We start from the raw sequence: 13,914 nt of genomic DNA, 5'->3' as shown, positions 1-13,914 counted from the left end.
AATGAATCCACCTGGACCTTGAGGTTTCTCTAATGGAAGGTTTAAAAATTTGCTCCATTTTTTAATTTTAAAATTTCTTTTAATCATTGTAGGTCTGCTCGGGTTATGTATTTCTTCTTGATTAAGAGTCGGCAGTTTGTGTCTTTTAAGGAATTTGTCTACTTTGTCCTAAGTTTTCTTTCTTTTTTTTTAATTTTAACGTTTGCTGGGTCTGTAGTAATTTAATTATAGTAATTTGTGTCTTTTTTTTGTTTGTTTCTTATTGGTCATTCTAGCTCAGGGCTTTGTCTTAAAACTTGGCAATACTGACATTTTGATCAGACAATTCATTGTTGTCAGTATCTGTCTTATGCTCTGCATTGTAGGATGTTTAGTATCCTCCCTGGCCTCCCTGCTAGATGTATACCAGTAGCATCTCCCTAGTTGTGACAAGCCACAACGTCTCCAGACGTTGCCATATGTCCCTTGGGGACAGTATCACTTCCAGTGGAGAACCGTTGCTCTTGCTCTAGAACTTTCTCAGTTTTTTTCTTTTTTCCTCAAAGATCTAGCTTTTACAAAATTTCAGTGATTTTTTTTTGCTCTTATGTTTCTTTCTTTCTTTCTTTTTGGTTGCTTTAATTTTAATTTGGTTTTGTTTTATGTTTCTTAAGATGGGAGCTTAAATCATTGAAATATTTTCCAATGTAAGCATTTAATGCCATAAACTTCCCTCTTAAGCATTAGTTAACTGCACCCTATAAACTTTGATATGGTTATTTTCATTCATTTCAAAACATTTTCTAATTTCCCCTTTGTCCTCTGGTTTACGTAGAAATGTAGTCTTTTTTTTTCTTTTTTTCTTTTTTTGGCCGCACCACATGGCTTGTGGGATCCTAGTTCCCTGTCCAGGGATCTTACCCAGGCCCTCGGCAGTGAAAGTGCAGAGCCCTAACCACTGAGACCGCCTGGGAATTCCCTGTAGAAGTGTAGTCTTAATCTCCACATACTTGTGGACTTGTCAGGTAGCTTTGTTACTGATTTTTAGTTTATTTCCATTATGGTTGGAGAACATTCTTTGTATAATTTCAGTTATTTCAGCTTTGTTAAGGTTGCTTGACGGTCATTCAGACCTGCTATATCTGTACTGACGTTTCTCTTTACTTCTATCCACTACAAAAGTATTGAAGTCTCCAGCTGCCTCTGTCTATTTCTCCTTCCAGTTCTTTCACTTTGCTTCATGCATTGTTAGGGATCACTATGCTAGAAGCTCCTTTTCCCTTGGGCTCCTTTCCTGGCAGCCCCTTTCCAATGCAGACCATTGTCCTGATTTGTAACAACCTAGGTTAGTTTTGTCTGTTTTTGTAGTTCATATAAATAGAATCTGTCGGCATGTATCGGGCTTCTTCTGTAAACATGTAATTTGTGAGACATTTTGTTGGGTGTACTTATAGGTTGTTTATTTGCATTGCTGTATTGTACAGTCATCCTTTGGTATCCACAGGGGGACTGGTTCCGGGGCCACCCCCCAGTATCAAAACCCACAGATGATCAAGTCCTTTATATAAAACGGTGTAGTATTTGAATATAACCTACAAACACCCACCCCTATACTTTATTTAAATCATGTCTAGATAACTTAAATATCTAATACAATGTAAATGCTATCTAAATAGTTGCCAGCATGCTGCAAATTCAAATTTTGCATTTTGGAACTTTCTGGGATTTTTTTGTTCCCAATTTTTTGATCCATGGTTGGTTGACTCTGCAGATGCTGAATGCAGGGATACAGATGGCTGGCTGTATTTCTAAAATGCTTTTTTAAAATGTTTATAAATGGTAAATAGAGTATTTGAACTCTGAAATTTACAAACATAAGCTAGTTGTTGTATATCCAGAACTCTTTACCCAGCAAATAAATGTTTATTTACGAGACATGGATCTTTTACAAAAGTTGACTTTTATATTTGTTCACAGGTAGCCTTAAAGAATTCCCCGAGTGTAATGTAATTAGTTAAATTAGAAGTCAATAATAAGCATGTTATTTAAAATAGAAATGCTGTACAGTGGGAATCCTAAGAAATACACTTTTATTGACTTGAAGAGGACCTAATTAAAGTAATTTAGAACAGAACAATGTCGATAACGATACATAGCTAGACTTGCGGAACAGCCGCTGAAGCAGTGTTTGGAAGTCAGTTAGTACCTTTAGCTATCACATAATTTATTTCTTCTGTATATTTTTACCCAGGATCACATGACTAGGAAGCAGTGAATCTGGCATTTGAATTCAGGTGTCTTTCATTTATCATCTTGCTCGTAGTTGAGATTCCAAATACAAATAATTTTTCTATTTTCTATGAAATTATTTTCTTCTATGCTGTGTCCTTTATTTATAATGTGTAGTTTTGTGCCTCTTCGTGAAATCCCTCATGCATTTGCAAAGTCTTTCAAAAGTCTTAGGATATTTTCCAAAAAATATTCAGAGGTAGTGAAGTGGTTTGTATTCATATTAATGCAAGGACCTGTTTATGTTAAGTAGTCATTGAAAACACAATGTTTTGTTCTCTTAAATCTATTACTTTCACTAAAAGCATAATACATGCAGGTGTGTTGTCAAAATCTATAGCATTCTGTGAAGGTTTAATTAACACAAAATACATTGTATGTTAATAATTGGGAAAAACCATGTTAAGTTATTAAAAAGTGTTTATGGATCTTCAGGAAGGGAGGATTCTGAATTAACTGTTTGTCATGTTTCTATTTCAGTGGAGATTCAAGCTTATTGATAGGTTAATTGCATTATTTTAGAGATTCTAAGGAAGGTGTAACAATTTGATTCTGCATTTTTCTTTAGTATGACAAAACATTAAGCCAAATATTTGGCAAGGAAGAAACAAATGCACCTTGTAAGATATATCTGCACTTAAAATCTGTATGAAGTAAAAGTTGCAGTTTGCTGTCATGAACATTACCCATATCCACCATTTTAGACATATTGTTCCCATTCAATTCATGTCGAGTTAGTTGTTTTCAAAATTTCTTTTGACTGTCTGTATATGAGTTTATCTGAATACACCTTTTCCATTCACTAAGACCATAAATTGACACCATTCATTTTGTCAGTCTTTTTTTTTTCTTTTCTTTTTTTTTTTTTTTTTTTTGCCTTTTTTGTTCATGAAAAGGCTGTATTATTCCATATCTCTCGCCCAAATTTGTTTGCTGAAGTGACCCAAAATACATTTTTGGGATTACTTTTGAAGTATTATCTTTGTATCCCAAAGCAGGCCCTTCTGAAACTGATGATGTTGATGACAAACTCCCCCTTTCGAAGTCTTTGCAAGGTATAACTTTTTCACTTCCATTTTCCCACATACTGTTCTTATTTAATGTTTCTTTATATTGGACAGACTGTGTTTTAGTATTTATATCTGTATTATTACTTTTCTAAATGGAAAAGGAAAAAGAAATGTATTGGCCTTTTTTTTTTTAAACATATAAATGAACTTCACAAGCAACAATTTTTCAAAACCAATTTTCCCTTTTGTGAATCTAGTAATGAATCTCGAAATGGGTACATGACACACTTTCATATTTAAGGTAAAGTACACATTTATACCTTATATCAGAATAGTCAGAAATAAGGCTTATATTGCATAGTTAGTAATGTAAATATCAATAAGGTCATGTTGATACTTAGTTTTTAGAAAGGTTGTAAGATATCATTTGTAAATCCCTAAGTTTATTGATTGAATACCTCTTTGGGAATTTCTGTGTAGTGTTCCCTAACTTGATGATCATAGGCTATTTGTGCTGGCTTTTACTTTACTTCTGTCTATTCTGGCTTTTAGCTCATAAGATTTATTTTATTTAGCTTTACTTTTAATATAAATGTAATTGCTTATTTCAGATTTTTAAAGAACAAAAAGTACACGTAGAGTCATTGTTTACATGTACTCTTGTAATATTCTGACCGGGTGGGACAATCACCTTAATTTTTCTTATTCTTACCCAATCTTGCCTTTTTATTAAGTACTGGCCTCTTCTCCGTTATCTCTCATTGATTGTTTTGACCTCACATTTTTGTTTTCTTTGGCATTATAGTCAAAGAACCCAATGCTCCATGAATTCAAATGTTAACGTTTAATTGGGGGGTGGGGGCTGTGCGTTGAGAAAGCGTATTTAAGAAGTTCAATAAAGAAATAATTCATGGCTACAGATTTATAGATTTATCTAGTGTTTTGAGCTCAGGTGAGTTTTCAGAATATGAAATAAGTGGAAAAGAATCCCCAGATAATTACAGCACCATAAAGTTAGACATTGAAAACCAAAAACATTTGGTCTTTGCATGGCACTTTAAAATTCAAAGGTGCTAGGCACTGAATGACAGTGTTTGTAGTCAGTGTTCTTTAAAAATCAAGATAAAGTGTATTTGAAACCTGTGTCTGGGAATTGTACCTTTAGTATAGTTTCTTTAATTAGTTACCAATGGATGACAAAATAGACCTGATTTTGCTTCCCCTCCCCCTTTGTGCTTTATTCTTCCTTATAGGTAATATATTTTTATTTATACACGAAGGCAGTGATTTTCAATCTTTTCTATGTTAGTAGCTCAGACATTTAAGGACAGAGGATAAATATTCTGGGGCAGTTTGGGCACTTGTCCTCATTGGCTCTCTTGGGTTTTAGATTACTTCTTTCCTATTTGTGAGTCAAGCTGCTTCTCTGATAGGGTGAGCCTGTTTCCCTTTTGACTGCCTAACCTGATACATTGCTTTATGTTCCAGTGTTTAGAAGCAGGCAGATTATATTACCTGAATTAAAATGCTTTTGAGACTAAAGGTAGTATCTTAAGTTTTAACTTACGAGTTTCCTTTAAGTGCAACTTTGGTTAAATAATGGGGATTGAGTTTCCATAGCTTCCACCGTAGTAAAAATGGAAAGCAGGAAACATTTCACAGCCCAACCTGAACTTGTTTATCTAGCCTTGATAGAGTCTATGAGCAAAGAAGAAATTTACTCTGGTGTGTGTTTTTGTGTGTGTGTCATTGACAGATGAGCATGGCACTTTGAAACATACTATTCTACTTCTCAAATTCTAACATCTATCAGTAATTATATTGTGTAGTTCCAGTAACTAATAGTAAATCCCCAAACCTACTTCGGTTTAATCTATATGTTTATGTTTTAAAATAATTTTTTGAGCTTTCATACAGAAGTGTTACATGTTTTTCTGAATTAGATAACATTGTTTGAATTAACTGCTAAGGAGTTAAGGAATCAGTTTGTATTCATGTTATTATTTGCATTGTTACCTAGTATCTCTTCTTCCAATATCAGTGTTTATTGGTTTATTATATGTGGTATATTTTCTTTTTAGGAAGCCATCATTCTTCAGAGGGCAATGAAGGAACAGAAATGGAAGTACCAGCAGAAGGTTAGATACAGGGATTTTTACTTTGCTGTACTTGTATTATGTTGTTCTGTTCTATAGAGAATATTATCCTTAAAACACCTTATTTGGAAATGAAATGATGATTGTTATGGTATGCCTTCTTAGCCAACAGGTTGTTTTTTTAGTCCTAAGATGATATTTAATATACCTCTTTTATTGTACTGAATAATAAAGCATATGGGGAGGAAAACTTAAGTGGTAAGTAAATGCAAAATGCTGCCCATTTTTTCTTGGTCATTTTTTGCCATATTTTGAAAGAATGGTTTTGATAGTTAGAATTAAAATTATTACTGGCTCTGTTCATATTTCATTTTAAAACATACTATTAGTACCATTTTTTAAAGTAGGGTAATGTATTCTCCATACGATTAATGAAAGAAAGATCTCCTCTCGGTTCATTTTTATATCCACAGCCACCCCGTGGACTGCTTTGTCTCTTAGCCAACCATCCTCCTCTGATTGTAGGATTGAATGGATATTCAACTATGGTACAGCTGTTTTAGTTATTGGAATCTTGAGTTAAACGGTTACCATGCAGAATGGCTTCCTGTTGCTAAACCATTTAGATAGTTCCAAAAGAATTTTTGTAGATTTCTCCCAAGGAAAATAACTGGTTAAGGTAACTGGACATTGTTGTAGAATTATTATTTCTCACATAAACTGGTCATGTCAAGCCTTATTTTTTTAAGAATAAAAAGGAACTCTATTCTGTACCTTTTTATTCCTTATATTTGCTTTTTTGTTTTATTTTTTAAAAATCAGTAATTTGATCTTTTACTTTCTTCGAGTGGAGGGAGTTCTGAAGGTCCCTGGAAAGTTGACTGATCTTTCCAAATTCAGTTTTAGAATTAGAGTATTCTAATTGGAATACATTTCTTGCAGAAGTATTGAAATGCTCATTTTAAATTTCTTGTTTTTTTAATAGACGATGGTGTGGATGAAATTTTTTTGTTTTCTTTTACTGTGTGTAGGTAATTAGATATTTCCTCTGTGACAAAATCCTCTGTTTTGGATAGGTAGTATTTATAGCAAGGAGATACCTGTATACAAGACAAATTGTACTGGGGTTCATTGGGCAATGTGAATTAGATATTAGGCTTTGAACTGCTTTATTTTTGAGGAAATTTTTATTGTCATATTGCAGTGTTAATAGAGTCGAATTGAAGTTCGGTTCTGTTCTTTATTCCTTTACTAACAAGTAAACATAATCTTTGGCAAATCAATTAATCTCTCAGCCTTTGCAAAATGAAAAGAGAGTTGATGAAGATACTCTCTAGCTGAGCTTCCAGCACTAACATTCTGATGTACATTTGTTTTGTGTAGTAACACAAATATTTAATTTTGTAAAGTATGTTGCATATAAAGTTAGGTGATACGGTCCTGTATGCATTTGTTATAGTCACTGTTTTGATATGAAGGTCCCCATTGCAAAAAATTTGATTGTGGTTTTATTTAACAATATAAGCCACTCCTAGGATTTCTGAAAGAAGAGGAGAAATAGTTTAAAAAGAATAATAAAGCCTTTGTTTTTATCCTAGCGTCTTCTAGTTACAGCAGGAAAATAATTGTACTTCATTATAATTTTATTCCTCTAAAAATAAAAGTTTTTTGAGTCCATTAATGCAGGTAATTTGGTATTGTCTAATAGTTTTCCAGAGTTTCTCTACTTTTTATTTTCTTTTATCCCTACTTACAATGAAAAGGGTCAGATATTTTAATTTAACAAATACGAGATGAATTAAAATGCCAGTAAAATTTTATAGTAGGCTGCTTTTGGAATATCAAATCAGTAAAATGTTGGAACATAATAGAAAGTGCTTTATAATGAATGTCATTTTAGAATTTTATTTTTTTCAAGATTCTACTCAACATGTCCCTTCAGAAACAAGTGAGGACCCCGAAGTTGAGGTGACTATTGAAGGTTAGTTATCTAAAAGCATTGATTCCAAAAGTTTACTTCTGGTCATAAAAATATTTGTCACATTCACATTGCTAAGTATGCATTTCATTCATTTTTAAAGGAAACTTGTGAAAAAAAAAACCTGAAGCATATATGTGTATGTGTGACCAAAGCAGCCCATATCCCACCAGCACACCCAGTGCTTTGGGAGTTTTAGACAACAAAAGTAAGCCGTGAAAATGAGCAGTGGGCCAAGCTATATACTTTCTATCATTGGGAATAGAGAATTTTTAAAAAGCGAAAACTATGACCAGACTGGATGCACACGAAAACAGATTTATAACCTGTTATTGGGTGTGATATAAGAGACTTAATTAGTACTGGAACCCCTGTGTCTACCTTAGTGAAGTGGAGGAGAAGGTGTTGATAGTTTTCCCCCATAAAATGCAGTTAGAGGCTAGCATATAATCTGTCCTTCAAAACTTTTTTGAAGCAGCAGCTACAAAAATATTCTAAAGTAATCTCTCTATATAGTTAAAGTTGCTTCAAATGTAGTTTTTCTTCAAAGATAATGCATGAATGCAGATGAGCCAGTTTGTCCTGAATTATTGAAAGATTCAGCTAATTATTAACAGTATCACGCTTTATATTTAGTAATTATTAAATGTGTATTGATTTTTTTTTCCTTTGAAGTTTTCTCACACTATTCCTCTATAAGTTTTTTCTCCTCAAAGTAGTTTTTTCTAAGGTAAAAATACAGCTCTGTTAACCCCCGCCCTGCTCCAGTGACCCTCTACTCAGTGGTAGATGGCACTTTATTGTGTATGAACAAATAAAATACACACATATCACATTTCCCGTAGTTTTTTCTTCCCATAACTTTACATCTTGGTACTTCATCATTATTATTTTTTTTAACTGCTACATAACCTTTCTTGGTTTGCTATCTTTGTCTCTCCTTTTTTTTTTTTTTAAATAACCTGTCTCCTACTGGTGTCCACTTGGTTATTTACGGTGTTTGGCTACTTCAAGCTATTCAAAGTGTTTGTCTTCATTGCTTCTAAATTATAAGTTGATTGGTAGCTTTTACCTAATATCAGACATTTTCTCATACTTTGTGTATTAACATCTCAATTAATTTAATATACATATTTTATCATTAACATAATTTTACTAACCTAAAAGCAGTTTTGAATTGTTTCTAGTCAAGTAAGTAAGTAATTAGCTAATGTGTCCACACCGGGCGGCATGTGGGATCTTAATTCCCCAGCCAGGGATCGAACCCCAGCCTGTTGCACAGAGTCTTCATGGAGGGCTAGTCCACAATAATTGAATTTAATTGCTTTTTAATTTGAAACTCAACTATGAGAAGAAAATTTATAAATATTATATTTATATTATGAACACTAAGAACCTTTTCCTTCCTATAGAGATAAGAAAAATTGATGATTAAAATTATTAGCATAAAGCTTTTAAATAGGACTAATAACCACATTGATTTATCTGAAAACAAATCTTAAAACAGATAAAGTTAAAGATAAACAGATAAAGATAAACAATTTGTTTATCTTTATCTGATAAAGAACAGATAAACAATTTGTTAGAATTGTTTAGAAAATAAACACTTGTTTTTAATAGTATAAGACCTTTAAAGGGATGTCAAGATAATTATGAAATAAATGACTTATAAACTTGAAATGTGTGTCAATCTTTTCAGTTTTAACTCTTTGGAGGGAGTGATAAATCCCATTTCTTTTAAACTAAGACATAGTACCAGAAGTTTGATACATCATCCAAATTTGTCAACAAGTAGACTTTTGCTATTAAGGCTGCTGCCTTATGTTCAGAAGACTAGTGAAATACCAGGTCTGTGTAACGTAATTACTTTACAGGGTAGCATTTTCTGTGGGATATATGTTTACGAACAAACTATTATATACCGACTCTAATTAAATTGCTAATTAATTGTTATCCATACATTAAGGAAGGTAAAATGTAATCTGTGATACTAACAAGGAAGGTCAAATGAGAACTCACATGCACATCTTTTTATAAGTATATTGTATTTTTTTCTGGAAAGATGATTATAAAATGCTAGAAACTAGGAAAATATCCATAGTTAGAAAATTAAATTTTGATACATTCTCATATTAGAAAAAATATATTGGCATTGAAATGGTAACTTTTTTTTTTTAAATATGTGATCTGAAAAAAGACCCCTAGTGTAATATGCTTTGTGAAAAAAAAAAAAACCCTGCCTTGCAAGAACAAGTCACCTTTAAAAGGAAAAGTGTATCTATAGAACTATGTTAGTTTTGTTTAGGAAAATACTTGTGCTTGGAAGGAAATAAGATAATCCTGCTTGCCTGGGGGTGACTTTTGTTTTCTCATATTGTATCTTTCTGCATTTCCCAAAAAGTTTATAGAAAAGAAAAAAGAAACTTTGTCATCAAGTAAGTTTGTAAGATTTGCCACAGTACTTTAACCTTGATATCTTTATTTGCAATTATGTGAAGTTATGAAGGGTTTAATTGAGATTGATGCAGACACGTTAAACTGCAAGAAATAGTCTATTGAGCTGAGATGTGCTCTTCCATTTGTGATGATCAATTTGTTCTTGAAGACATTGGTGCGCATGTATAACTTTTTGACTTAGGTTTGGGAAATACCCCCTTGGAGTAATATGGCTGTGCGTGCCTTAATTTCATAAACATCATGACTACATTTCTGGGTAAAATCAGACTGTTGTCAGGTCTTTGACACATGCATGTCTTTGATAAGTACAGAGACAATCTTACCTAAGAGTTGTTTGAGGTCTGGCTGTCATGGGTGTGCTAATAATGGGAAGCGTTTTGCTTGAGAAGAGGTCTCCTTACAGTGCAGTTCACTTTCAACACGTTTTCCCACGAACTTGAGTCATTCACACGTTTATTCTGCTGTGGCCTAACGCCCTGATTGTTTCTTAACTTAATTTGTCTTCAAATTGATTTTTTTAAATTTTATTTATTTATATTTATTTATTTGGCTGTGTCGGGTCTTAGTTGTGGTGCGCGCGGGCTTATCTCTAGTTGTGGCTAGTGGGTGTTCTCTCTCTAGTTGTGGCACGTGGGCTCCAGGGCGCGTGGGCTCTGTAGTTTGTGGCACGCTGCCTCTCTAGTTGAGGCACACGGGCTCTGTAGTTGTGGCGCGCGGGCTTAGTTGCCCTGTGGCATGTGGGATCTTAGTTCTCCGACCAAGGATCGAGCCCGAGTCCCCTGCATTGGAAGGCGGATTCTTTACCACTGGACCACCACGGAAGTCCCTTCAAATTGATTTTAAGTAGATTAAAAAGTTTAATTTTGTGTCTTAAGTAAGACTCTTTGAAATTTTCTTTCTTAAATAAATTGAAAACTATACATAAATATTTACACACCGGAGTGGAGTTCACAGTACCACCTATATATGGACTATACTTTTTTGTTTTTTTTTAAAATAATTTATTTAACAATCTAGGAAGTTTGCAGCCATCAGCAGTTCCAGTGCAATTTCAGGTGCAGTTGGAATTCAGGAATCTCCATGGAGCTGTTAGTGTAGCAAACCTTGTAGGTAAAATACATGCATACTTTTGATAGCACATGTGAAGGGATCTCTCTAAAATTGACTTCATTAGTTTCGTTCTCAGCAAACTGACCTGGGCCACTCAACATGGCTTTTATTGTTCCTGATGTTAGCGCATGTTCTCTTTTTACAGTAAATTCGTGACCATCCGAAGATATCAATTTTACATGCATGGCATCAGGGCCCTTATAGCCACTGTAGGTTTTCTCTTCTCCATCCACTATGTTCTTATGAAATTCTACTTTGCGTGCACAGGAACTTTAGTAGTTTCTCATCAGCCCTGCAGCAACCACTGTCACCGCACCGGGTCCCCGCGCACCACCACAGCCCTACGCCAGGGCCACTTTGGATAACACTGTTTTAGAGTTTGAATAGTTGGATTTCATCCTCTGATGGTATCCTTTTTCATGAAATTTATGCGTAGGACATTGATAAATACTTGGCTGCCGCACAAAATTAAGGACTGCACTGTTCAAATGTTCATTTAATCAGTCCACAAATACCAGGCACCTTGTGTGTGCTGGGGGTTGTACTAGGTGCTAAGGAGTGAACAAGGTAGGCAAGTCCATTGAAGAGTTTTGAACAGAGAAGTGACAAGTTCTGTCCTCCTTGTTGAAGAAACAGGGCTGCTGTAAAGACTGAGAGCAGACCATAGTGGAAGCAAAGCTATTGTAGTTATCCAGGGCAGAGAGGGAGGTGCTTTAGAACTGGATGGTGACAGTAGGGATAAGGAGTGACTGAATTCTGGGCATTTCTGAAGATAGAGCAATAATAGTCTTTGCTATTTGTCACCGTGTAGTTATCATGCTTATCTGATAAATGTTACATGAGAGTTCATAGAATCTATGTAATTGGGTAGGTTATCATTTGAATATTTTGTATTTTCAACTTCATAGTTGCTAACAAATCACTTAGTGAACATCCAATTATTATGTAAAAATTAGACTTTTGGAGGATTTAGGACATGGGTCCATGGGTGGAAAATGCCACCTATTAATTTGAAATGTGTAGGGGTAATTAATTAAGAGAAAGAGTGCCTGGTTTATTTTGATTTGTTTCTTTTACTTTGAATAGGTGTCAGATTATTTGATAAAACATTACCAATTTGATTATGTTGAAAAGAGTATCAGAAAAAATTTTTATATGCTATTAATGCATTCATCAAGAATTAGATGAGTTTGGGCTTCCCTGGTGGCGCAGTGGTTGAGAATCTGCCTGCTAATGCAGGGGACACGGGTTCAAGCCCTGGTCCGGGAAGATACCACATGCCGCGGAGCAACTAGGCCCGTGAGCCACAACTACTGAGCCTGCGCGTCTGGAGCTTGTGCTCCGCAACAAGAGAGGCTGCGACAATGAGAGGCCCGCGCACCGCGATGAAGAGTGGCCCCCGCTTGCCGCAACTAGAGAAAGCTCTCGCACAGAAACGAAGACCCAACACAGCCAAAATTAAATAGATAAATTAACTAAAAAAAAAAAAAGAATTAGATGAGTTTAGTAACACATTTTAGCTCTGAGGTCTGTGTTATCTATAGGCATATTTGTAAGTATGTTGCAAAAAGGAAAACAGGATTTTTCTAGATAGTAATTTGGGGTTAGGGTCTGTTACTGCCTTTTTTCAAGGGGTGGGAGGCTTGTTTTTAAGACTGAGGCATAGCTGTGACATATTCCTCACTGAATTGCAGCTTTTGCATGTTAAAATATCTTGAAATTCATTTTATAAGCTTTTAGTTTTGATGATGTAAATATTTTTAGTTTGGGCTTAAATTGGAAGTGTCCAGAGATATGTGTCTTTTTACACAAAAGTGGTTGTTTATAATGTTGAAGCACCATGATAGAAAACAGTGCTACCTGCTGGAGTGATTGTTAGAGGCAGACTGGTTTCTGCTACACGGAAATAATTTGGATCCTTTGTGAAAGAGATTTTGAGGTCAAGAGTAACAGGTTTTCATACTTTTTCAAAATCAGAGTTTTTTGCTGCAAGAGTAGAAAAAAAATAGAAGGTGTGGTTGAGTTCATAGCTCTTCTTGATCTCATTCCATGTTTCATATGAATTAAAACACTCTAAGATCCGGTAATAAATATATGAAATGGGTTAGTCTTTTAATAAAATATATGTTGTGGTATTTTATCATCACACATAATTAATTTCATCTGTTTACATTTAATAGATTGACTTCATTATTTGTCACTGGAGAGAAATGTGATAATCACTTTTTAATATTTTACAGTCTGTTAAATCATTTGTTATCTTGTTAAAAAACACTCTTCTAGATTTGTCATTTTTTATTTATGGTCGATGAGGTACTTTCATAAAATATATTTATACTATTAAATCCTTTTGTTTTAAAATAAGTTAATCTGATTGAACAAATGAGGTCTTGGACACTAAAGAAAAGCTCTCTTGCCCTTTCCCCTTGGCCTCAATTTCAAACCGTTCGGATTACAATTGGGATGAATATAATAGAGCACTGACTTTTCATTACCATCCTAAAGCTATATTTTCTTTTTTATTTTATAGTCTTTCGGTTTTCATGTTATATAATTCAATTAGCAATAATTTTAAATGATAATCTATAGAAATATTTAGGCTGCATTGGCCTGTAAGGAAAATACTTTTGTTTTAAATGTCATTGCTTAATGTTTGTAAAGAAATATTAATACTAAGCATTTAAAATGCTTTGACAATATTCATAGGTGAAATGAGTATATTTCATTTTACCATTTGCAAATTAGCCTGAAAATACTCTCAGGCGTCTAAAAATCTATTTGGAAATTGGAAAGGGGGGATTTTGTCAGTCTGTTTTCAGAATTGAAAGCCAGACATTAGAGAAATACCTAATACGTTTTCCAAAATGTATCTACTTAGGTGTGAATCTATTTAATAACCTATTTAAGAATCTTCTGACCATTTTTAATCCTTGTAGTAGTTTAATCATTATGAGCCCATGTTACATAGTCAAGTTTTATTTTACTGGTAGTTTGT

The 13,914-nt window shown here is 34.0% G+C and overlaps 1 protein-coding gene and 1 pseudogene across 12 annotated transcripts in view; one reads left to right on the top strand and one right to left on the bottom strand.

Moving 5' to 3' along the window:
* Positions 1-13,914, top strand: part of GTF2I (general transcription factor IIi) — a 143,865-nt gene that overhangs the window by 94,306 nt on the left and 35,645 nt on the right. For 4 of the 11 annotated variants that reach the window (XM_082432296.1, XM_082432286.1, XM_082432294.1 and 1 more), the window contains exons 10-12: positions 3,264-3,323; positions 5,360-5,416; positions 7,293-7,355. In XM_082432296.1, coding sequence (XP_082288422.1) covers positions 3,264-3,323; positions 5,360-5,416; positions 7,293-7,355 — 180 coding nt within the window. The remainder of the gene's footprint in view (positions 1-3,263; positions 3,324-5,359; positions 5,417-7,292; positions 7,356-13,914) is intronic. The other 7 variants (XM_082432290.1, XM_082432287.1, XM_082432293.1 and 4 more) reach the window with 5 other exon arrangements.
* LOC309646271 (elongin-C pseudogene) lies at positions 10,301-12,105 on the bottom strand (annotated as a pseudogene). The gene has a single exon. The product of its transcript is annotated as an elongin-C pseudogene (transcript).

Source organism: Balaenoptera physalus (assembly GCF_965194825.1).
Source record: "Balaenoptera physalus genome assembly, chromosome: 16".
Classification (NCBI taxonomy): Eukaryota; Metazoa; Chordata; class Mammalia; order Artiodactyla; family Balaenopteridae; genus Balaenoptera; species Balaenoptera physalus.
This window is presented reverse-complemented; position numbering and strand designations above follow the sequence as displayed.